Consider the following 26,881-nt stretch of genomic DNA (forward strand, 5'->3'; position numbering starts at 1 on the left):
TTCTTCAGAGCTGAGCCCCTGTGTCTCTGTTCTTTCCTGCCGGGGCCCCTCTGTGCCCAGATACACTGACAGACCGGCCCCAAGTGGGGCCCAGTGCTGACTGACAGTCTGCTCCCTGCCCCGAGTCACATACTAGCTCCTTTAGCACAGACTGGCCCCCAAATCAGTTTCCTCCTGTGCTGTTTGTTCAGCTAATCAAGACCAGGCTTGATTTCTCACTATCAGCATCCTGCCATGTAGCCTGGACCAAACACTCATTGAAATTAATCCTGGAGTATTGGCTAGGGTATGCTAGACTTTCCAAAACATTCACGAGAAGGTATAACTTATTGTATAATACAACTGTCACTTGGAATAAATCATTGTCATCATCAAAGACTGAGTAGTACAAATTTCAATGATGCATGAACTCTATGAGATAAGGAGACTGTCTCAGGTAGTCCTTTAAGCCAGGCAGGCAGCAAAATAAAATTATTCAAAATTAGTACTGGAGAAAAATAGACCACCAGCCAATGTTTTTGACTGTATAGAATAGGGGACAAAATAGAAGTACAAGGAAGAACATAATAGATTAAATTGGAAATCAATTAGATATATGCTGAATTTGCCTGGTTCATTAGCCTGAAAAACTGCCCTCAAGACCAGAAATGATATTATCCCGGTGAGGCACAATACACAAATAACAAAAGCCAGCCCTGGTTTATTAACCTTTAGAAAGTTCCTCTCACTATCTGCACCCCTTGAATTCTCATCCAGAGAACTGGGCTGAGTGGTTACAATAAAAGTCTGTTAATACCCTGTTGTTTCACTACGAATAACATCTCAGTGCAAAACTAGTCTTAAGAATAAATCATGTTCCTTCATTTTTTCCAATGACAACTTAAATGCTGCAAACAAGATTATCTTTCTCTAAAAAGTTTATCTCCCTGATAGTTCTACATAAGGATTATATACCAGCCTTATAAGGGGAGTTAATTGGTTTAATTGCATACAGAAGTGCTGCTGTAGGCAGGGTTTTCTAGCTCTATAGGGATTTAAAGCAGGAAATGTACCCCCCAATGCACTTCACACTATATATATTATTTTCTTCAGAAAATAATTAGTTCTTATTTTGGACTGAACATTAGCATATTGGTAGCCTATATTTATTATTCTTTGTTTTATTTGAAAACATAATAATACTGGAATATAGACACCAGTAACCATTTCCCTAAATGCAGTGTTTTCCTTAATAAACACAAGATCCCTGTCCACACCAATAAATTAAACTTACTTCAACATTTTTAAATTTTATTTTTATTTAAAAGATTTCAAGGGAAAGACCCCAAATTGATGGAGATCAATTTCAAAATCATAAGGAACAAAACATGTAAAAATTAATCAAAATGGTTTTCTAACTTATCATAACACTCCTCCCATTCTTTAACAAAAAATACATCCATTTTTATTAAACATACAAAAAACAAAGCCGGGAAAATTAAGGAGTTGGCTGCAGAGCTGATGAACAAGAACACCTCTGTGCTAAATGAACACGACCAAATCAACACAATTTGTGAAGCAGGGTTACAGGAATCAAACTATTCATGTACCCTTAACAAAACATCACATTGTCCTAGATGACACTCGAACTGTACACCATTACAAATATTTTACAGTGTTTCAAACTCTCCACTTAATTTATACCCTTTAATCTACCGTTATGCACAGCAGAGTGGAATTCACTCCCTTTTTCTCATTCTGTACTCTATATATCCAGCACATCCACGATATTTAAACCTAAATGATTATTGCACAAGCCCTTAATTCTTACTTCACAAGGGGGTGGGGCTCTTTTATTCATGTTAATTAAAGGTCAAAATATGTTCCTTTTAGGAGTTTCATATATCACACATGATGTTGTGGCATATGGTCAAATATATATAGAACGTCATATAAGAGTCCCTTCACTGCAGTGGCTAGTCTCTGGACAGTGCACATCAAAGCAGAGGGATACTGTCGAGCCTGAGAGCCGACTGCGATTCTAGGCAGTCGCCACCATAATACCGCCAGGGGATAAGAAGTGTCTGGATACACAGTAGACTGATATTGAGGTTCACAGCTACGGCAGAACACAGGCACAGGGAGGTCATGTGATGTGCAGGCAGAATGTCCGGGATAGAATTAGGATTTCAGGACTCGTTACGACTGGTAGAAAATGAAAAGTGACACACACAATAGAATGCAAGAAGTTATGTGCCACAGTGCCACTGGTGGGAGTTAAAAGCATCTCTCACTAAGAAGTAACTACCCCATTCCAGGAAAAATACATCCATCATTTAATACATTATATTCTAAGAATCACTGCAATATCATTCCCCGCTGCAAACTAGAATATGTGATGAAGCATGTTAAAAAGCAGAACTACATCAGGACCCCAATAGGCAAAGGAGTGACAATTTTGCAAAACTGCTATGCAATCTAAATAAAATGATACATATAAAAACAGATGGGCACTCGTCAGTAGATCACTCTTGCCATTCAGTCCTAACCTGACCTAAAATGAATTACACTGGATGGCATATTCTTCAGGACGTAGTAGTACTGGACACAGGCCCAGCTGTTGTTAGCACTCTGGGGTAGGATAATGTTATGTTTCCATCAGCCAGGTCTCATAGCAAGTCACACAACAACAGCCAGGTCTTAAATGATCAGTGTTGCAAATACCATCAAAAAATACATTTAAATCAAAAGTAGGAATAGTTACACAGCTTAGCCCATATGAAAAACACATTTCTGTGGATTTATGGTTTTCATTTTAAATGTAGTTGATGTGCAAACTTCTTCTGTGTTGCACTATTATAAATGCCATTTTAGCTAGTTAAAAAAACTAAATCAAAGCACTCTAGTGGGAGTTTTCAAGACAACCCTATTTTTCTTTCCTCCTTGGATTGTATGATCATAACGCTGCATATCAATGGAACTGGCTTGCCCTGAGCAGAATCAGGTTCTGAGACTTTGTCAATGTATTTAAGCATATTTATACCTTTGACCCCTTATCCTCTGACTGTGAGACAGTACTATGTATGGAAATAATAGCAAAATAATCATTATTAGTCTAAAGTTTCAGAATACAATTTCTTTAACTACATTGTAAACATGAGATTCACATTAAGAATCCAAATATGGGCTTCCTTATACAAAATACAAAATCGATATAATTGGACAGCACTGGGTTATGTGAAATGCACTAAATGTCTATCATTTACCATTTATTACATCTTATTGATATGGAGATCAATGTTTCTTTTAACAAGCTACAGAGGACAAGGGTTAAAAGGTGATGCGATTACAGTGGGTCAGCCCACACTGACTTAATTAGTTAGCGAGTGAGGTGCACTGCTGCCCCCTGGTGTAGTGGTAAGGGCAGTGCAGGGCATGGCAGGTGGGCAGAGTTGAGGAGGCGGGGTCTGGCGAGGCGTGGTGCTGGGTGGGGTGAGGTAAGGGGTGTGGCTAATCTAATCATCACAGCCCAGGAGCTCCATGCGCAGTGTGATCCGCTCATGCCACGCCCAGGGGAGGAAGCGCACAAACCGAGCAAAGATGGGTGGCTCGATTTGATTCTTCTTGTGGATGTTATTGTCAATGTTGCCCTGGAACACCTAGGAAAAAAACAAAAAAAAAACAGAAGTGGTTGAGAAAATAATAGGAGCCATTTAGGGAGTTTAGGGAAACATTAATCATGTTACTGAAATACAAATCGTGTTGCAGCAAACAACAAAATACAGAACAAACTACACAATCTGAGGAAGTTTAGCTATTCATATACCTGGGTTTGTTACAACACCGGTCTCTTCTAAAGAACAGACTTTAGAACACTTTGCAATTTGTCTTTAAATGACTGCCGTGAACTTTTACTAGATTTCATTATTTCAGTTTCCAGATATGCAAGTATGGAAAGGCCCAAGGCTGATTCCTGTGTGTGGGTTCGTCCAGAGGCTCGTCTGACTTCTGAGCAGACGAGTGATACAAGCCCAGTCTCTTTCATCCCACCTGGAAGCTGACAAGCCCCAGGACAGTATGGGGTGATAACAAGTTTGGGACAGACGGGGGGTTAAGAGTCAACTTCAAAACGTCAGTGACTGCAGCCTGCTGCCCCTCTCACACAGCTGATCTTTGAAAAGGCTGAAGGGATGGAACAAACTGTCCTACCACCCCTTCCCTCTCCCCCCTTAGGGAAGCTGTGAGCACAGATATCAACTGGATTCTAATCAAGAAGATTCCTTCCCCCGAGTCTCTTTTCATCATCTCCACTGAGCAGGCAAACTAGACATTAATTAGAGTATGTCACAACAAATCAGCAGGAATCGTGACATGGTTCAATTTTGACAGAGAAGGACAAATGCAGAGAAAGCACAGGAAGGTGGAGACAGCTACAGGCGATCTGAACTTCAATTCATGCAGTGCACCGTCTGTCAATCTACAGTGGGATTTTGAATAGAATAGTTAAAAAGGATTTTCGGGAGCCAACCGACCTTGTGGATGGTCATACTAGGTTGTAGGAAGTTTCTAAATAATGGACTGTACAGCAACACAGATTAAAATCATAGGCTGGTTGGATTAAAATTGAAACTAGGTGGATCACCAAACTGAGGAGAACATGGGGAACAAGTAAGATGTACTACTTCAATTAGACAGTAATGATTTTACTGATAAGGAAACAAGCTTGCACAAAATGCACACTAACTTTCTCCGCTCTGGTTTTGTCATCTTTATACACTGTCCAGGACTGGCCATCATCACTGTAGGCAAGCTTAAAGGCCGACACAAACTGGACGTTCCCAAAGTCCTTGGCTCCCTGGGTGATGATCGCCGTGACTCGTTTTGGAGATTGCAAGTCCACCTGTAGCACAGAGAGAGTGAAGGAGATCATGACTGTGAGAGAGTGAGAAAGGTGTGCGATGTACTACATAATAGACTCTCTGTCTGAATATGTAACTTCAAATATCTTTTCATATTTGCTTTAATAGTATGACTGTACAAATGACAGAACCTACAAACTATATATAAATATATATGATGTGGAGGTTGAGTGAGAGATTTATCAACATCCACAGGACAGAGCCCCTACCTGCAGCCACTCAGAGCGGTTGTTGCTAAGTGCCGTCCAGGCGTTGGTCTTGCCCCGCTTGTCAAGGCGGGCGAAGTGGGGATGCCAGGTGAAGGCATCAATGCCCCATGTGCGAAAGGCACTGGAGGCTGACACCTGGCTGTCTGAGATCAGATAGGACTTCATGCCCAGGGGCTCAGAGCAACCTGCCGTGTTTAAATACACTGTGAACAAGACAGTAAAAGAGAGTGATAGACACACAGGGAGCACTGGCACAAGCAAACACAAACGAAAGTGAGTAATGGACTGCGCGTGTGGCATGCGCTGGGGCAACACGGCGAGGCAGGGCAGCGTGGTGCACAGTGAAGCATGCCCCACAGGAAGTCAGCTGTGCGTCTGCAGCAAAATGTCTGGAGTCTTCCTCACACCGAGCACAATCATGGAAGCTGCCCATTGTTTTCAATCCAAACTGGAGTTCTTTGTTATAATATGAATATGCATAATGGTTTTTTTTTTTTTTTCCCAAATTTGGACCCTGTACTGAAATCTGTAATTACTGCAATTTGGACTGAATTATCAAGCTGCCTTTTCACAAAACAGAATTGCTGAAACTTGCCACATTGCTGAGATGTTATGTTATGCATGGATCTGGATTAAAGAGCAATAAGAAACATTTGAAAATGTGCAGATGACACATGGAGGAGTGAAATCAGAAAACCACACAGAATCAGCTGTGAGGGGGTGGTAGGATTAGTGACAAGTCGCAATTGCAGGATGATTTGGTGAGATCAAATCAGGGTAATGTATCGTGCAGTGTAAACAGTGAAGTTGAGCTCTCCTGCGGTTTGTGTATTGCGTTATGCAGAGCCCATCTGTACGGAAATGAGCAGCTTGACACAGAGATAAAATCACAAACAACAACACAAGTACAACACAGAGCAAACACAAACACACCCAGTTTGGGGAGTTAATCTTTGTGAATAACTCAGGGTCTGTTGTAGACGGTCATGCAGAATATGGATATCTATACCACACAGGTGGAAGTATTTTGCACAAAATTGCACAGTACCAAGCATTCAAATAGCAATCAGAGCTGCAGTGACTGTACTGCCTTATAGCTGGCATTGATTTTTCCACATACTCAACAGTTATTACTATTGAAAGCAAAGTAGTCTATATATTTTCTAAAGGCCATAAAAAAAAAAAACAGATTTCCTCAAACTGTAAATCCCAAATTCTATCTGCTTAATTCAGCATTCTGTCAATCCATCATTGATTCTAAATCCCCGGGTGAGTGGGAGAATGTGCTTTTTAATCCACATGTATAAATCTGATCCACCCCCACATGTATCAAATTATAAACCTATCTGTAAATTAGTCTGTCGAAATGTTCTGGGAGTAACTCTCACTGGAACAGAAACAAAGCAGATAGTGTTCTTTCACTTAACTAATATGCACAAAAATTTTAAGCAAAACCGCCGTAGAATCTCAGAACTTTTCCCATTTCGGATCAGCAACAAACCAGAAGCCACAATTCTGCTACCGATTTCTCACACTCCTGAGGGTCAGTGAATGAAGCCCATGTACTTCTACCTCCTTTCCATCCATCCATAACTGCCCAATAAAACTATAACTTTTCCTTACTGTAGGACATTCTCTGTAAAGCACTTTATAACACAGATTAACCTGATTTTTTTGCAACAAAGCAAACGGGTGGTGTTGAACACACCTGCCTCACAATGATCGCTCTCTCACATTTGAAACAAAGGTCTCATCTGAGTGACACTGGAGATTTTAATTAAAAGGGAACTCTACTCTATCCATCCAAGATTGAGTTTTACCATTTAGCTCACAGCCCACAAGCTCCATGCGCAGAGTGCAGGCATGCCGACACACCAACGGTACAATGCGGATGTACTGCGCCACGATGGGCGGGTCAAACAGGTTGGTCTTGGTGCCATCGTTATCCACGTTGCCAACAAACACCTGGCACAGGATAAAAGAGGTTAGTGTTTTGGCTTTTCATTGATTAAAACAAATACTTCGCAAAAAGTCAAGCTGAAAGTGGACTGCTAATGAACTATTTCATAAATATATTGTGTTTAAATTTAAGGATCAATGACACGGCAGCATCAATATGACAATCCTAAAACTTTAATGCGGCACCTAGAAATAAGGATTGAAATTCACAAAACATCTGTTAATTTACATGGACCTTATCTTCAAATCGATCACCTTAGCCTGGCTATTATAATGAACTAAAACTTCACCTTATCTTTCTTCTGCCCTTCGGTCTTGTAAATTGTGTAGGTCTTGCCATCGAAGCTGGATGTCACCTTGAAGGATTTGATGTACTCTGCAGTGCCCATGCGACTGGCACCCTGCGTGATAATCCCAGAGAGACGCATCTTCCTCTGCAGGTTGATCTGGGCACACAGAGAGCAGACGCAATACGATGAAGATTATGCTTCGTGACCAAAAAAAAAACTGTATTTTCCATTGTTTTTCTCCCGTGAATATCACATTACATATATGCCACCCTAAACTAAAATAACAACCAGGTACCCTCACCTCTATCCAGGGGTTCTTATCATGGGTGGCTGAGGTCCAGGCGTTGACAATGCCCTTGTTGTTAAGTCTGGCGAGCTCCGGTCCCCAGCGTTGCAGCCCCAGGAAACCATAGTGCACCGAGGAGGACGAGATCTGAGACTCTGCAATGCCCCCGCCCTCCATCCCCAGCATGGAGATACAGCCTGCAGGACAGATCCACAGACAGAGCACATGGTTGTGACTGGATGCAGAGAAGATATTGTCCAGTTACACCACACCTAACAAAAAGCACATGCCTTCTAAAACCATTGGTAAGAAACCAAGTACATTTCCAAATTTACATTGAGTAACTGGGACTGGGACACCAGCAAAGCACACTGAATCAAACACACCGAGTTGATGATATTGGCTCTAGCTGATGTTTGGAGGGGTTTGGGAGAGAGGTGGTACTCACGCAATTGACAGTTCTTCCCAACGTAGGGTGATGGGCATTTGCACGTAAAATCTCCATCCAGATCGCGACAGGTTCCGCCATTCTTACAGGGTTGCCCTGCACACTCGTTCACATCTAGGGATAAACACCAGCACACGGTCACAAACGTCGCACGCATGTGCTACCCGTCATCCGTCAGGGAAATCACCAATGATCACACCACTCAATGATAACTTTTCATGCCATGGATACAATACATACATGTACACACAACAAAGGTATGGGGACTGCCACTTAGCAGGTGGTTATGCATTTTCTCTGGCTTGGTTAGCAGGCCGATTCTTGAGCTATGTGAAATGAAAAGACGATGGCTTCAGCAGATCTCTTGCAACAGGTAGGAACAGAAGTAAGATTCTGTAACAGCTCACTTTTGAAGTAATAAAAACTACAAATCTCTTAGCACACATTCCTCCCATCATCCACCCTAATCCAGACTCCTCCACAATCCTAGATATTACCTGAGGTTTGGAAATCTGCTTCAAATTGAGCTCACTGGGTCTCACAGAAAACACCCACCAAAAGAGAGACTTTCATTGAAGCCTGAAGCCTGAAGGTTTCTGGCCACTGACAGCGAGAACTGGAGGGCTGTTGTGCTGGTGCAGTCTGCTGGTGGGTTCGATGCAGCAAGAACTTGCTGTGCAAGTTAAATCACGGCCCCCGGCTTGTTGTCTAATTAGTGGAGTGATTGAAGCCTGGAGACGCACAATACTATAACTGTGTGCCTCCCTACCCCCTGTCCTGCCTGCTGCAGGTGCCTTCCTGAACTAACAGAGGTGATGACAGTGGGCTCACCGGGAGAGGGACAGAGGGGAGTCTGTGTGCTGCCAAACATGGAGGGCTAGCAGTCTCTCGGAGCTCCACAGATGCTCAAAGTAGGCCACCTCACAGTACCCTGTCAACCCCGCCAAGGTCAACACACATTGGAAGTGGGGGCTGGCTGATGGGAGGATAAAATTCAAAAATTCAAATCCCAACTCATTTTTTGAAGCTGCCAGGTGGGCAGATGACACACCAAGGCTCTGACAGCCCAGATAAACCAGGCAGGCTGCAATCCTCCATGTATCAGAGAAACCGGCAAGCAGTGGAACTACTCCACTGGGGCCCCACTGTTAGGGGCAAGGAGTGGGAGAGGGGAGATAAAATAAAAGGAACTCTAAAATACCATGTTTAACCACTAGGCCATGCCAAGTTTAACTCAAAAACGACATGAAACAGCACACGATTTAGTATCTGTCTAGTGTATTATCAGAATTAATGTGAACAAAGGTTGCCAAATAACATGTCATTGGAAGATATTTTCTTCTGGTTTCTGACACTTATTTTTGCATGCCTTTGATTTCTCTTTTATCTGCCTATGAGTGGATCTCACCATGTTTTTTTTCCTTTTTGTTTTTGTTTCTTTAACTCCAGGTGACTGACAGTGGCAGGGCAGGCACAGCTGTGTTTGTAGCACCGTGAGGGCTGGGAGATGGTTGTGTAATCTGCTATGAAGGCCTCTGCACCAGCACAGTCGAGGTCTCTCCAGAGCCAGAAAACATTAACAGGAATCCATCCCCCACAGAGCTGTCAGAGGGAGGTCTAGTCAAGTGATCACCCAGACTGACCCCTCTCTTCACTTAAGACACAAGAAGAAGGGCTGCTCCTCTTTACCCCAAACATGGTGCCATCCCAAAATCAATTTTATTTCCCTTTTTAGAATACTTATATCACTAGTAATTAATAGCAGGTCTTGTTGGTTGTCCTCTCCCCAGTATAGCAATTATGTTCTTGTATGAAAATGCAAATTTGTATTTTGTCATGGTTATTTTACATATATTCTAATTTCCCTAAATGACCCAACAGAAAATTCAATGGATCCATCTAGCAGACATTAAAATAAATTAAATTAACCATTCATGCATATATTCACTGCAGTTCCATATCATTCCACTAAGAGGCGCACTTGTCTTCAAAGAATACTGCCACCAGAGGTGACTGAAAATGCTGGCCATTGTAGGTTTATTTATTTTGTACATATTTACACACAATTCAAACAAAAATATACACCTTGAAAAATCATTTGACATATCCACAGTATGCAATTCCTTCATTAAATGCCTGTTTACCAAGTAGTCCATGCATAATTATACCCTATCGGACAGCACATGCTAATTTATGTTTTTATAGGTTTCATAACTATGTTAAGCTTATTTATTAAAATGAAAGATTATTTCCATCTCTACGTTTTAATATCCCACACCACAAAATGTATACTTAATATATATATATATTTTTTTTTAATTTGAGGCTGTAATTACAGTTAACCAAATACTACCTCAATCCTACATACTACCATTAATACTTTGAAAGAAGCTAAATACTTTATTTTTAGAGTTTATTGCATTTTTAAATAGGTATCTTTTTTAAGGCTCTTCAACTTTAAACTTCCTTGAGACACTCATGTTTAGTAATCTGACAACCAGTCATTGTGCATCAACACCAGTGCCTGTTCGCTGCCATTCTGCTTACAAATAAGAGGATTGGTCACCGATCTCAATCCAAACATCCCTCCCTCCCCTCAAACACTGACTCAAACACCATACTTGTAAAGGTATTCAGAGTGTTTAATTATGGTTAGACCAGCATTTTTGTGAGAGGATTATTCCAGTACTAAAAAGTGTACAACTTGCAAAAGGCCTTTAGGCTGTCCTATACAAAAACAGTTGGGAATAAGTGGCTGCGTTAATAATCTCCCAACCCATCAGACAGGAATATTCCTGTGTTTTCAGTACCAGGGAAAGAGGCAACAGAAGGTGATTACAGAGCGAACACACTGACTGGGAGACCAGACTTCCCATTGCAATCTGACTGTGGGCTCCAGGGCTATGCATGGCCTTACCTACTGATCTGTAACATAATTTTCAAGGGAGGCAAACAATGACAAACTGCTATTGATTCGATGGGTAAACACTTTCCAAAATGTGGATCAATACTACATGATACAAGTAGGATGCAGAGGCTATACTGAATACTGGATATACTGAAATCAATACACAGCAAGGTCAGGCTATAAAACTCTGTAGTGCTTTTCCTGACAGGTCTAAAAATAATACTGTAGTGGACTGTATCTGATGAGAACAATATGGAAACAGCTTTTTCAGACCAACTATAAACTCTGCATCTCATTGAATAGTTAATTATTGACCTGAAAAATAAAAAGAATGCTGCCATGAAGCACCCAGCCATGTGATGAGCAGGCGTTACCAGTCAAGCTGTTTCTAGATCATACTGTTCAGAGTCCTTATCAGATTTAATGTTTCTTGGAGTGCCCCTGTCAATCTGTAAAATCAAGGAGGCTAGAGGCCCTCACAATAAACCCTGAGCCCAAATGGATGCCCGAGGCCCAGGGATCAACAAAGGCCTGCTCTGGATGAAGGGTGCAATTCATCTCTCCACACAAAGACTATCCTTTATGAAAGATCAGAAGCATGATGCTCCTCAACAAAGCAAACGCCTTCTATTCAGCATTGTTCCTGTTCTGTGTTCATTTAGATTTTCAATAAACAATTTGCATGTGATGCAATTGATGTAATGGTCAAAACACTAAGAAATAAACCACTGCGGAACGTGGTCATTGAAACAAATCTCAGCCAATATTACTGAATTCACAAATGTTGTGTTTAAACACACAGTTTGAAAGTTAAATAAATGTGTTCTGCATGCATGCCTGAATAATGAAATCATTTATCAAAATAACTGTTCACAAGTGATGAGAATACTGAGAAATTAAGCCAAGAAGAAAGAGCAGGGCACAAAGTGGCCAAGAGTCAGTCAGCAACCTAGACTGGTCATAATAGCAGTATGGTGTGGAGCTCTGACGAGCTGTGAGAAGTGCTTATTCTGTCCCTGGGAAACTGGAGCGAGTTATGCATTAACTTATCCTATACACTGTGGGCAGGGAATGACCATGTTGTAGTTGGAATGAATATGGCATCTGGGAGAACATGTGTCATGCCTGAAACACTGATAGAGACAGCAATCCAACAGGCTGAACTTCGCAGGCCTATGTTTTTCAGATATACACTACCGGTCACAAGTTTTAGAACACCCCCATTTTTCCAGTTTTTATTGACATTTAAGCAGTTCAAGTCCAGTGAATAACCTGAAATGGTACAAAGGTAAGTGGTAAACTGCCAGAGGTTACCAAAAATTGAAAAATAATGTACATTTCAGAGTTATATTCTGTGTTACTACACCCTCTTAAGCATTATTTGGCAGTGTTATGTGCAGCGCCTGTGCATAGAAGTTACACTGTATTCCTACAATGAACACATCGTTAGAAAGTTTATTCTATTGGCTACCAGCACGTTTCATTCTCAAACACATACAATTTAAAGTTTCCGTGTTGCCCACCGTCATTCAGAGCCCAGTGGGTAAACGCGCAGTCTGCTCCCAGGGGGGGAGGGGGGTATCTCATTCAGACAGTGACAGATCACTCAGTTTCGATCGGATTTCTTTGCAAATAGGCTTGTTTTGTTCAGAACAACCTAATGATTAATCCAGTATATAGTATTTGATGTTCTATCAAACGGAGAAGTTCAGAACCCAGGGGGGCAGGGGGGATTGGAGGGGGTTGCAGCGTGAAAGCGAGGGGTGTATAAAAAAAAAAAATCACATCAGAGAATGCTTCACATCATTAGAAAGTGGAGAGTCTCAGCTTTAATGGGATAGCAAACACTTGACAAACAGCAACAGTGAACAGTACACATGGGATTAAAGAGAAGCACACGGATACCAGAGGGATTTGTCAGCTTAAGGGGTTAAATTTTGTTAAAACTATTCCATGACTTCTTTTTTTATCTCCACTTGTTTATTTGTTCTATGCTTTAATTTCAGTGCACATGGAGACATTAAACTGGGTAAATTGGAAAAATTGAAGTGTTTTAAAACTTTTAAACCGGTAGTATAGCTTAACATCAGGGTTAATATGAAGATCCTATGGGCAAAAAGAATGGACATCTTATACAACCAAGCGATTACAGTAAGGGTTTTGCGTGCGGTGTACTGAATGGCAGTTTTCCTGTGTACTGGACACATTACAGTAATGTCTGTGGTGTTTATGGACCGACTCAGTCCGTGTCAGCAATGAGTCAGAGTGAGACACAGGCAGCCCCAGGACTGACTCACTCCCACACTGGAATAGATCAGCCCCAAAGGCCCATGGGTAAGGACTTTGGTCTGTCAGTGCACCACACTTCATTAGCCTGCCACCCCACATCCTGGGCTGGGCCAGAAGTAGTGCAGGACGCACCCAGAGCACAGCACAGAATGTTACGTAACTGACTTCCGAATTAGTATACGTTTTATGGGTGGAAAACATTTAAGCCACCTAAGACCCAATAAACAAACTTGTCTGGGGCTGGATACAGCTGCAGACAGAATTAATAGGTGCTGTTCTAGAACTTGGATATCAATTAGGGAAACTCAGCCAAGCATTGTAATACCAGCCTCTGAAGCTATTTGGATTTTTTCTTTCCATTTGTAATACTATTAAGGCCCCTGATTTGAGTTAATATTAAACACCCTTACAGCTGCCGTGACATTAACAGGATGACTTTAAACAATCCAGAAGAAATATACAAATCTCCTTCTAAGGTTTTATTCAGCCAAGGATTGAAGGCACTTGGAAAGGTACATGATTCTTATTTTATTAGAAATCCGGTTTGAAAAATATTCAGAAAACAAAAGACAAGTTTCTCCAGTTAACCACAATCTTGGTGACAGTTAGCGGTTGTGCCTGTATGTCTCTGGAGTGAAAGGGCATGTGGGGGCATGCATGGGAGCTGCTCTGCCCGTTAAGTAATTAAAGGATTTCGGCTGCTGCTGTGGCTCTATTTATCTGGTGGTTTTGCAGTTCAGAAAAGGGTCACAACAGGCAAGCCATTGTTTTCACGGAGCACCTTTGCGAATAAACGGGTTTTCCCAAGTAAAATCACACATTCAAATTCTAAGGTGGGTTCTTGCAGCTAAAGGCAAAAGTAGTGGCTCCATAAAATCAATCCAGCATCTCTGCACTTCCTTAAATATAGAGAGGGGTGTTGGGTGGGGTGAAAAAGGCAAAAAATAAAACTGGTAATATTTATCTTTTGGAACGCCTACTGAGAGATGAGAATGTTTGAATGAAAGTGTCACTAGGGAAACAATTATTTAAGTTGACTTTTGTTGGTGTTAGGGTTGGGCGATATGACTTTAAAATAATATCTCGATATTTTGGGCGATACACGATATCTCACTATTTATTGTTTTTATCCAATCAAGCCACAAAATAAGACCAAAGACATTCAAACTACAAGTATTTCGTTAATCCTCCAATAAGCAAAACTAACAAATACTACATGCAGGCTGTCATGGTAAATATATGCAGAATGCAACACATTACAGGGCAAGTGTTGTGTGATTACTATTACGTGTGTTATGTTGTTATGGGATATATATATACACACACACACACATATATATATATATATATATATATATATATATATATATATACACTCACCTAAAGGATAATTAGGAACACCATACTAATACTGTGTTTGACCCCCTTTCGCCTTCAGAACTGCCTTAATTCTACGTGGCATTGATTCAACAAGGTGCTGAAAGCATTCTTTAGAAATGTTGGCCCATATTGATAGGATAGCATCTTGCAGTTGGTGGAGATTTGTGGGATGCACATCCAGGGCACGAAGCTCCCGTTCCACCACATCCCAAAGATGCTCTATTGGGTTGAGATCTGGTGACTGTGGGGGCCAGTTTAGTACAGTGAACTCATTGTCATGTTCAAGAAACCAATTTGAAATGATTCGACCTTTGTGACATGGTGCATTATCCTGCTGGAAGTAGCCATCAGAGGATGGGTACATGGTGGTCATAAAGGGATGGACATGGTCAGAAACAATGCTCAGGTAGGCCGTGGCATTTAAACGATGCCCAATTGGCACTAAGGGGCCTAAAGTGTGCCAAGAAAACATCCCCCACACCATTACACCACCACCACCAGCCTGCACAGTGGTAACAAGGCATGATGGATCCATGTTCTCATTCTGTTTACGCCAAATTCTGACTCTACCATCTGAATGTCTCAACAGAAATCGAGACTCATCAGACCAGGCAACATTTTTCCAGTCTTCAACTGTCCAATTTTGGTGAGCTTGTGCAAATTGTAGCCTCTTTTTCCTATTTGTAGTGGAGATGAGTGGTACCCGGTGGGGTCTTCTGCTGTTGTAGCCCATCCGCCTCAAGGTTGTACGTGTTGTGGCTTCACAAATGCTTTGCTGCATACCTCGGTTGTAACGAGTGGTTATTTCAGTCAAAGTTGCTCTTCTATCAGCTTGAATCAGTCGGCCCATTCTCCTCTGACCTCTAGCATCAACAAGGCATTTTCGCCCACAGGACTGCCGCATACTGGATGTTTTTCCCTTTTCACACCATTCTTTGTAAACCCTAGAATGGTTGTGCGTGAAAATCCCAGTAACTGAGCAGATTGTGAAATACTCAGACCGGCCCGTCTGGCACCAACAACCATGCCACGCTCAAAATTGCTTAAATCACCTTTCTTTCCCATTCAGACATTCAGTTTGGAGTTCAGGAGATTGTCTTGACCAGGACCACACCCCTAAATGCATTGAAGCAACTGCCATGTGATTGGTTGGTTAGATAATTGCATTAATGAGAAATTGAACAGGTGTTCCTAATAATCCTTTAGGTGAGTGTATATATATATATATATATATATATATATATATATATATATATATATATATATAAAGTTTAAAAATAACTGGCGTTGCAATAGTTTTAATAAATCTTAAATGCGGGGTGCCTTATCCCTGGGATTTTATATAGAACAATTATCCGGTCAAGGAAGGACAGGAGCTCCCGTCTAAAAACAGTCCATATTCACCGATGTCTCAAAAAAAATTTATTAGAGAAAAAGTGAACATCATAATGCTTACGCGTTTCGACTTATCTTCCTATACATATACACAGTATGATTTACTGTCACATAACAACAATAACACAAGTAATAGTGATCACGCAACACATGCGCTGATAAAGGTTACAGATTCAGGAAGATTTAGCACAGCCGGGTTTATAGTGGCGCATTAACATCTGCTGGACAGAGACATTTCTTCACTGACTGTCGCGTCTCGATTCTACTTACCTATACAGCACGTTAATACAAAATAGTTATAATAATACTAATAATAATACTACTACTACTAATAATAATAATAATACAACGGTTGAACCACTTCACCATCTTAATAAAAAGAAAATGATACTTTCTGCATGTGTTTGCATTGCTTTCCAATTCATTAAAATGCAAACAAACGTTTATTCATTTTATACAAATGATATCAGTCTAAATTAGGGTGCTTGCAGATCGATATAGCATAATATGAAACGATAGACGTTTTTCTATCGTCATACGATATACACTCACCTAAAGGATTATTAGGAACACCATACTAATACTGTGTTTGACCCCCTTTCGCCTTCAGAACTGCCTTAATTCTACGTGGCATTGATTCAACAAGGTGCTGAAAGCATTCTTTAGAAATGTTGGCCCATATTGATAGGATAGCATCTTGCAGTTGATGGAGATTTGTGGGATGCACATCCAGGGCACGAAGCTCCCGTTCCACCACATCCCAAAGATGCTCTATTGGGTTGAGATCTGGTGACTGTGGGGGCCAGTTTAGTACAGTGAACTCATTGTCATGTTCAAGAAACCAATTTGAAATGATTCGACCTTTGTGACATGGTGCATTATCCTGCTGGAAGTAGCCATCAGAGGATGGGTACATGGTGGTCATAAAGGGATGGACATGGTCAGAAACAATGCTCAGGTAGGCCGTGGCATTTAAACGATGCCCAATTGGCACTAAGGGGCCTAAAGTGTGCCAAGAAAACATCCCCCACACCATTACACCACCACCACCAGCCTGCACAGTGGTAACAAGGCATGATGGATCCATGTTCTCATTCTGTTTACGCCAAATTCTGACTCTACCATCTGAATGTCTCAACAGAAATCGAGACTCATCAGAACAGGCAACATTTTTCCAGTCTTCAACTGTCCAATTTTGGTGAGCTTGTGCAAATTGTAGCCTCTTTTTCCTATTTGTAGTGGAGATGAGTGGTACCCGGTGGGGTCTTCTGCTGTTGTAGCCCATCCGCCTCAAGGTTGTACGTTGTAAATGCTTTGCTGCATACCTCGGTTGTAACGAGTGGTTATTTCAGTCAAAGTTGCTCTTCTATCAGCTTGAATCAGTCGGCCCATTCTCCTCTGACCTCTAGCATCAACAAGGCATTTTCACCCACAGGACTGCTGCATACTGGATGTTTTTCCCTTTTCACACCATTCTTTGTAAACCCTAGAAATGGTTGTGCGTGAAAATCCCAGTAACTGAGCAGATTGTGAAATACTCAGACCGGCCCGTCTGGCACCAACAACCATGCCACGCTCAAAATTGCTTAAATCACCTTTCTTTCCCATTCAGACATTCAGTTTGGAGTTCAGGAGATTGTCTTGACCAGGACCACACCCCTAAATGCATTGAAGCAACTGCCATGTGATTGGTTGGTTAGATAATTGCATTAATGAGAAATTGAACAGGTGTTCCTAATAATCCTTTAGGTGAGTGTATATCGTCATATCGCACAGCCCTAGTTGGTGTAATTCAGTGTGCCCTTGTTGAGTCTCTACATTCATAAAGACATTTCTCTAGTGAAAGATCTATCACAATCTCATAGCTTATCTGGACCCATAGCCTCAGGGGTTAGAGGCAACAGAATGAACATTCCTGAACATTTGAAAACACTAACCGTCATCTGTTCACAACAATCTGCTTTTAGGGATGCAGTCACTGAAAAACAGAGACATTTCCAAAACAAAAAGCAGATCCCTATTTAAAGAAAAGATCTCTGAAAACCACCTCAGACCACTTCTACAGCAGTAAACAAGCAGAAAAGCATTATTAAAAAAAAAAAAAAAGATATATATATAATAATCTCACATCTACCTATTTATGTCCTTCTCGGACACTCCCGTTTGATATTCTCTTTATATTGCTTTACTGGCAAACTTATCCACTCTAACATTGTTAGCACTTGGATCGATTTTGGCTTCTGTGTTGCGCAACCCGATGCTGATGACTTGGCAGCTAATGAAAACGCATAGCCAGTAACACAGCTCCGATGCCGAGACTCAAACGACAGAAAACAGGACATGCTCATTGACTAAGCAGAAAGATAAAGCAGACAACCCAGAGTGTTTTAATAATTGCGGATGTGCAGTCTTGCACAATCTCGATGACCTGATGAATGGCACTACAAACATGAGAGCGATTAAAAAGTTAATTAAATCCCCTGATGGAAATCTATGATGCACATAAAAAAGACCATCCTTACTGTTCTGGCAGTGCACTCCAGTGAAGCCCTCAGGACACTTGCAGACGTACTCACTGAACACATCCCCGCGCCGCGAGTGCGCAATGACTTCACAGGGCGCGTTGTTGTGGCAGGGGTTTGGCTGGCACGGGCCTGAAAAGCAACCACAGTATCAGTTTTCCCCTCGCTACAGTTCTATTTAAAACAATTGAATAACAGGCCCTTAATATCACCCCTCCCTAATCCAGGCCCTGCCACAGTGATGATTTACCTGTCTCGGTGGCATTGCACACATCTCCAGTGAAGCCTTCAGAACAGATGCAAAAGTAGGGGGTGTCACCAACCCCCGTCACACAGGTCCCTCCATTTAAACAGTGATTCACCTCACAGTAATCTCCTGAAAAGAACAGAGACAGATAGGAGGTTAATACTCCGAGAACCTGAAAGGAAGAACCTCCCACAGCACCCAGGCATCACTCATGATTCGAACAGCAAATGGCACCCGGTCCCTGGATACTCCTGTCTGGAAGAAAACACCAGGCAGATTTCCCATAAGACAGTGAAATAGATTGCAAGTGGCCCTGGAATCTTCTGGCAACATGTGGAAAAGGAGGCGGTGGTGAGAAAGGCCCCGTTCACTTCTGGATGAACAGGACTACTCTGCTACTGTATAGGGCATCACCCATCACTGTTCTAATGCAAGAGAATAAGAGACCCAAAAGAATGTCCAGCAGCCATCTATACAATTTTTATATCCATATACACTGATCAGCCATAACATTATGACCACCTGCCTAATATTGTGTAGGTCCCCCTTTTGCCACCAAAACAGCCCTGACCCGTCGAGGCATGGACTCCACTAGACCTCTGAAGGTGTGCTGTGGTATCTGGCACCAAGACGTTAGCAGCAGATCCTTTAAGTCCTGTAAGTTGCGAGGTGGGGTCTCCATGGATTGGACTTGTTTGTCCAGCACATCCCACAGATGCTCGATTGGATTGAGATCTGGGAATATGGAGGCCAAGTCAACACTTTGAACTCGTGATTCATTAGACCAGGTCACCTTCTTCCATTGCTCCGTGGTCCAGTTCTGATGCTCACGTGCCCATTGTAGGCACTTTCGGCAGTGGACAGGGGTCAGCATGGGCACCCTGACTGGTCTGCGGCTACGCAGCCCCATACGCAACAAACTGCGATGCACTGTGTGTTCTGACACCTTTCTATCAGAACCAGCATTCACTTTTTCAGCAATTTGAGCTACAGTAGCTGTTGGATCGGACCACACGGGCCAGCCTTCGCTCCCCACCTGCATCAATGAGCCTTAGCCGCCCATGACCCTGTCCCCGGTTCACTGCTTTTCCTTCCTTGGACCACTTTTGATAGGTACTGACCACTGCAGACCGGGAACACCCCACAAGAGCTGCAGTTTTGGAGATGCTCTGACCCAGTCGTCTAGCCATCACAATTTGGCCCTTGTCAAAGTCGCTCAGATCCTTACGCTTGCCCATTTTTCCTGCTTCTAACACATCAACTTTGAGGACAAAATGATCACTTGCTGCCCAATATATCCCACCCACTGACAGGTGCCATGATAACGAGATTATCAGTGTTATTCACTTCACCTGTCAGTGGTCATAATGTTATGGCTGATCAGTGTATATATTATATATTAAGTTCAATCCGTGTAAGATACAGGCCAATGTTTTTTTGGGTTTTTTTTTGTATGAAATGCCCAAGAGCAGATGACACCCCTACAAGATGGTAGCTCAGCTTTTTGCAGCCCCACCTCTATCTGAAAGCTGGAAAGTAAAGCTTGAGAGTCAGCAAGCAAACTTGTTTTCTCCAACACAGCAGAATATCAGAGAGATGCAGCTCACGGAGCGGAAGAAGCTCACTCAGACTGGCTGCGTCAGGGCAGTCCCAGGCGCCAGCTCACTGTGCTGAAGAGCCGAGTAAAAGCCACACTGTCGACACGCAGGTCATGTACAGTCACTCTAGTCTGCTCTGCTGACACAGCTATTTGTGGACGCTGGGAAACTAAGCCCAACTCATACCAGACATTTCTATCAGTATTTGTGTATTGTCTAGAAAGAAAGAAAAAAAAGTGTATCCAGCTTAATGTGAACATGGTAATGGCATATTCAGAACACTTCTAAATAGAAACACTATCAGGTCAATGATTCAGAGAGCTCCTGAACCAAGCTTTGGCCTAGAAGCTGGAGGAGCCTGTCCTTGTATCAACTATGTTCAAATATGCAGACATACATGCCAACTAAAGCAGCATTCTCCAAAGCATTTCCTTATCCTCCAGTGGCATTTGTATGGTCAGAAGCAAATGGCGAGTGCTCGGGTCTTATAAGGAACTCTTAGTGAGACTGGCCAACATTAAGTTCACGGTCCTTGAAGTACAGAAAGTTAGACTCACAAATGCTTCATTGCTAAATTTCCTTTTACAAGAAATGTCCCCTAAAAGCTTGTCCTTATACAGTTCTGCAGTTTGGAGAAGTCCTTAACTTCAAAGATTATTCTTAACCCATTGAAGACTAACATCCTGTTTTGGCCATATAAACAGAACAAAACACTCCCCAGGGCTCTGTTTTGCAGGGAAGGTGAACACAAAGAGCTAGAAAATGCTTCTGCAATATTGTCATTCAGTTTTGGCTGGCACAAACATCTCTTAACCTTATGGACTGTTTTACTTATCTTTCAAGACAGACTGATGCCTCGTTTGCCAAAATCTCTGCTACTTGAAGGCGAAGATCATTTTCCTTCTATTAAGAAAATTAAAAATAAAGATCTGATGTAAGTCAGCTTTAACAACTCTAAAAAAGGTACCCCTTTGGACTGACAATCATGCTTGTTTTATATTTTGTTTTCATATTTTTTGTTGTTGGTTTCTTCTGATATCAAATCATATGGAGATCATTTTTATTTTAGTGTGTGAACCACAGAAAGTAAAAAAAAAACAACATGATAATTAGGCCATTTATAAAGCCTTCAATTAGCAGTATTCCCTCGGGATGCGCGTTTCCACCTCTCACACAGATACACTGCCTCCCATATGCATGAAAATGTTTAGTTGGAAATTAATGTTTCAACACATACACCAAGTTCTGATTTGTGTGAAGCTAAAAGACCATGACCCCAAAAAAAAAAAATATATATATATATATCTAACTTCAACAAGTCAAGGAGTAAAAGCAGTCTTCAAAAATAGATCTGCATTCAGTTACAGGGTTTGTGAAAGGGGTGGGAGTTTGAAGCAAGCAATTTCAATGAACTCGCTGAAGGCATCAACAGTGAAACTTATCATAAAACTTCCCAAGGTCATGAAACTGAGCTTGAGATTCACTTCTGTTTAGAATTAAAAGGTTATGAGCACTGATGCAGAAATGAAACATTGCTTTATTAATCAGAAGTACAGCTTTGAAAGTTGCTTCAATTCACAAAGTCATTTACGAGCAATCCTTGTTCTTTTCAGGAATAGTACTGAAGGGGATATTATATTCTAAAACATGTTAGAGCAGTTACAATCCAACATGACTGATTTACTGGATTCATATTCATAACTATTTTAAAATAGTTGTTTTGTTTGTTTTTTCAGTCTAGTATGAGAAGAATTAAGCTAAAAATTGAGTTATCCAACTTTCGCACAACGCTCAGCTGATCTGTCAATCCGGTCATTGAGATTGCAGTAAAAAAAAACAAAAAAACATTCTAGTCAAATACTTTCTACTCACACAATCTGCACACACAAATAGACAAGCCGATCTGGACCCTCCCTCCAGAAATATTCATGCAGATAAGGATAGTTTAGGTGTACATCATTTAAAAGATATCTTTTCAAAAGGAGCTGAAATAGAGGTAATTAACGTTATCATGAAAAGTTTCTATGACATCACCAGTAAATCCATGTGACTTCTTGGACTACACCCTGACTACCTGTTGGTATTTATAGATTTATTTACTCTCTGAACCCTTATTCAAGAAAGGGTACACCTTTCAATAATCATTTTAGAAGCATTCCCTTTAAATATGAACATGTATTCATTTCTGCTAAGTCTCACTGTCTTCAACACTACAGACACACACCACAACTATTTCCATCCTTATCTGGTGTTCAGAAAACAAGGCTTACACAACATGTGTCTATGATGAGCAGCTCAGGGGGATTTGAAGCACACAGACACTCTGATCTTCTTAAGACTTAACAAGAAAGCAAAAAAGAAAAGAACCCACTTAACAGAATGGACCTGGATACCGCCTTACCCACCCACGAAACCTGCAGAGGCAGGTAGTGGTATTACCTTGGAAAGTGGTGGAAAATATTAAACATACAAAATAATTTTGATAATCTAAACTTTTATGAGAGTGTGATGGTACCACACCATGTTGAACTGCAACCACAATGATGGGGAGCAAGTCTCCATTTACATTTCAATCAGACAGTTATACAAAACTGACAAAAGCAGGATGGTTCAAAAGGAATGGAAAAAAATAGAAAAGCACCACCATGTTCCCTGGCATTAGTTTAACCTCTACCAAATCCACAACATACCGAATCTGGAAGGCCTCGTGCTCAGCACTATGGTGGGAAGGGTCTATCCCAGTTGATGGGCCCGAGTCTCATGCAGAGATAAAGAGGAATTCCACTGCATTATCCTGCCAGCTGATCTGTAAATCATATGGCTCCAGGGAAAGCAAACTCCAGCCAATCATTCAGCCAGTCATTTTTATGATAAGTTCACCATCCTATTCTCAGGATTTTCCTTTCAATTGCTGTGGCTTTACTACCCATTTCAGTTTTTATTCTTCTTTTTGGAACTAATTTATAATATTTCTGGATTAGAAATGCCATTTCTGGGATAAGAGAACATCTGTGGTTTTTATTTTTCTTTAGCAATAACACATAAAGGGCAGTTTTATTTAGAGAGAACTGAAGAGTATTAATTATAAGAATTGTAACGCCAATTTAGAGGAGCAGTACTTCAGAAAGTGAATTACATAAGCCGCTGTTTTGGACCTCCAGCTTGGCCAGGCAGCATTGTAAACAGCGAACCATTTTCAGAGTCATTGAATGAATTGGCCTGTCCAGGGAAGAAAGGATTTTCAGAATGAGCTTAGAAGCCATTGAACCAAGGGCATTAGTTTGTGGGTATGGGAGATGAACAACCTATTTCTGTGTCAACCCTGTGTCAGAGAGGGAAACCTTTCAATGGCAGAGTGTATAATTCTTGAATGCAGTGTGTGCCATTGCAGGGTACTTCCTTTTATGTGCACTAATAATGAATTCTTAAAACCTTCTTTAGTATGCATGTAATACTGCTCAGGAAGTGGGGACAAAAAATTGCAAATGTACTGGATGAGAGTTGATGGGGTACTAGGATACCTGTGGATCTTCCATCTACAGACCTGTCATTAAAGTCACATGGCAGGGACATGAATCAGCCTTATAATCTATTAAAGCAACAGGCAGGCCTATGGATTGGGTACAGGAAAGGCTCCGGGCAAGCTTTTGATAATCTTCAGGCAGAACTCCAGAACAGCACTGCTATTTATTGCTAAAAATAAGCTTGGAAATTTGTCTTAAAATTACTCAGAGCAGCATTTTTAAGGAATCTATCGAAATACCAGATTAAAGGTGGTAATAAAGGTAGATAAGTAACTTCAAAAGAACAAAGCTATGATTAAAATGTATAGTGCCCATAACTGACATGAAGATGTACTGCTTTATATGTAATTGAATAAACAGTAGTTGCATTGTTAACCTCAAAGAATGCGTGCTACATGGCTCACTTACGAACTGCACAACATTTATGTTGCCATTACACCATGTCAGCCACTTGAAAAAGTTGCCCAGAAGAGATTTCTCAGCATGATTTGTTAAACATTACATTACAAACCAGGACGGCCAAAACAAAATCGGTGCAAAACATTCCTAACTAGATATTGCACCAGGTAAAGTAAACAGGGTCAAGGCAACAACAGCTCTCAACAGAAGAGAGATAGAGGGAGTCAGCTTTAGAAAGGGAAAACAAAGGTTATGAACAAGAATAAAAGACCATTCTGCTCATGGTAGCTGGACACAGTCTAAGTGCAGCACCATACATGCAACATACCTTAATATAATAGTTACAGGACAGACAGAATTCAGGAACAGAATGGTAGTGGATAAGAATCTTTGCCCAGTCTTATAATCAGATCTAAGCATACAATCATCTTAAAGGGCAAAAATAAATAGTCAAAACACCAGATGGTATCAGTACATTTAACACCACATTTGAGAAAACGTGCAAGGGGCTATATTGGAATTAGCCGCCACTGGCCAATACAAGCTGGCTGATTACTGTGATATATGCAAGCCCTTCTTACATCCTCCAGATATACAGTAGCCCATAAACATGGAGTTCAATCCCACTTGTCTGACTTGGATTAGTGCTGTCACAGTAAACCCCCCACCTCCAAAGAAATAACAATTCTCAACAATAACATTATGCAACATCAGCTCAGAATCATTATTAAAACATCTATGAAGAAAGTTTTATTGCTATTAAGTAATTCAATATTCCTACCACTTAGCAAAACAACAAAGTGCCTTTACACAGGACTCACCTGATCACTTCACTCTTTTCGTTTTGGCTGAGCTTTTAATTATCCAAATTAATTAACGATCGGACAATTGGATGAATGTAAACTTTTTTCAGGCTTCAGGCCAGTGTTCCTTTCAAAATTGATCTGAAGGTATCTGCCACCACTATGTGAAGACGCACACCGAAAGTCATCCCGTCAGAGCTTGCTATAGGGCCCAATGGTTTGTTTTACAGGAACTGAAAGCGGAATCGAGTCTCAGTCTCAGTTTCTGACCCTGCTGCAGATCTGTGGGGGTTTCCTTACCACTCCCATCTTACTGCAGGAGTAAGAAAGTTCAATCAAAGGTGTGGCAATTTCAATGGATGATATTCAGAAGCCTAACTAAAGAATGGGTGATGAAAGGTTACAAATAAAATGGTAAACTGCACAGAAACAGACATATATACAGACATATAAGCTGCTACACTGGTTCAGGATCCATTGCTGATTGGTTAATTAGACGACTGAGTTTGCTTTTTTAAATAGGCGTGGGATGACAGGGACCAAAATAACAACAACATGGGTGGGTGGTACCTGTGTAGACCCAGTACTTTTGTGTCCCACTTTTTGCTCAAAAGAACAAGTTTAGGAGTAATGTCTGTTGAAATTTCTGGGGTTTATTACGTTTTTAGTGAGCATTTAAAACAATTAATGTGGGCAGTGAAATGATGACAAACCTAAGGTGTAGGCTGCCAGTGTTGGCATGTGTCCAGTCCTGAGCTCCTTAATGCATTCCAGCCTCTGCAGGGAAAAGGGTGGGCGACTGAACTGCAGACTGCAAGCAAAACCAGGACAGGAGCATCTCATTCATCCAGATGTCCTGAGGAGCAGTCGAGTGCCAACAAGTCAACAAAGCGTTGAGCGGATGGCCCATTAACGTGCCACTGTTGTGTGCATAAATACAACTGCATTTTTATCATTCGGTGTCTGCAAGCAGGGCACTCGCAATATTATTAACCCAACTATACCAATTCTTCTCGGTTTCCAAATCCCATGATCTGCATTTATAAGTACACAAGATACGTGCTCACAATATGGATCAAGTTGACGCACACACAGTTAACCGAATTTACGAAAACAACGGGATGTATTGCAATGTAAAACTATAATCTAAGTTAGAGTGCGATCAAAAATACTTAAAATATAGTATCTGAAGTAAGAGTATAGAATAAAAATGCACCGTTTAGGAAAACAAATCTTCCATACTCCACACATGTAGCTCCCACCAAATGTTTATATAACATAAAAGATACAGCCACATACATTGTTGCATTGCATAGAACATTTTTAAATAAATACAATGATGCTCTGCGTCACAAACAAATAAAGAATTTGTAACAAACCGTTGTAATAACAATAACAACTTCAGGCTCCAGCAGTAGTAGTTTAAGTTCAGTAACAAAACAAAAAGAAAAAAAGAAAGGGCGCAGACTTACCATTCACTGTGCAAATGCCACAGACAAACAAAAAGACCAGGACAAGCGGTGGGTAAAGCTGAACAGCGTTAGTTTTCATATTGTGCGGAATCCCGAGTCTGTTTTTCTTTTCTTTTCTCCCACAGTAAGCAAGTTTCAGTGTTTTCTCAGTGGAAACAGATCTGTGTTTGGTCTCCGGCTGAGATTGGAGGGGAGTCACAGCAGCGAGGTCTGCGGATTAACAGCAGCACATGTGTCTGTGCTCCTATCCAATT

The 26,881-nt window shown here is 41.2% G+C and overlaps 1 protein-coding gene across 3 annotated transcripts; it reads right to left on the reverse strand.

Moving 5' to 3' along the window:
* Positions 1–1,273: 1,273 nt before the first annotated feature.
* Positions 1,274–26,881, reverse strand: LOC136748110 (lactadherin). 3 transcript variants are annotated; one of them, XM_066701593.1, is made up of 11 exons: positions 26,628–26,881; positions 25,869–26,011; positions 18,835–18,960; positions 18,585–18,716; positions 8,091–8,204; positions 7,658–7,839; positions 7,357–7,512; positions 6,928–7,072; positions 5,108–5,292; positions 4,724–4,879; positions 1,274–3,638 (listed from the first exon to the last, which is right to left on the reverse strand). In XM_066701593.1, exons 2-11 carry the CDS (start codon positions 25,996–25,998, stop codon positions 3,495–3,497), a joined length of 1,470 nt encoding a protein of 489 aa, XP_066557690.1. In that variant the 5' UTR covers positions 25,999–26,011; positions 26,628–26,881; the 3' UTR covers positions 1,274–3,494. The 3 variants fall into 3 exon arrangements, with proteins under 3 accessions (XP_066557690.1, XP_066557689.1, XP_066557691.1); XM_066701592.1 differs by having other exon boundaries at positions 5,108–5,310; XM_066701594.1 differs by lacking the exon at positions 25,869–26,011 and having other exon boundaries at positions 5,108–5,310; positions 26,628–26,880.

Source organism: Amia ocellicauda, chromosome 4 (assembly GCF_036373705.1).
Source record: "Amia ocellicauda isolate fAmiCal2 chromosome 4, fAmiCal2.hap1, whole genome shotgun sequence".
NCBI classification, from domain to species: Eukaryota; Metazoa; Chordata; class Actinopteri; order Amiiformes; family Amiidae; genus Amia; species Amia ocellicauda.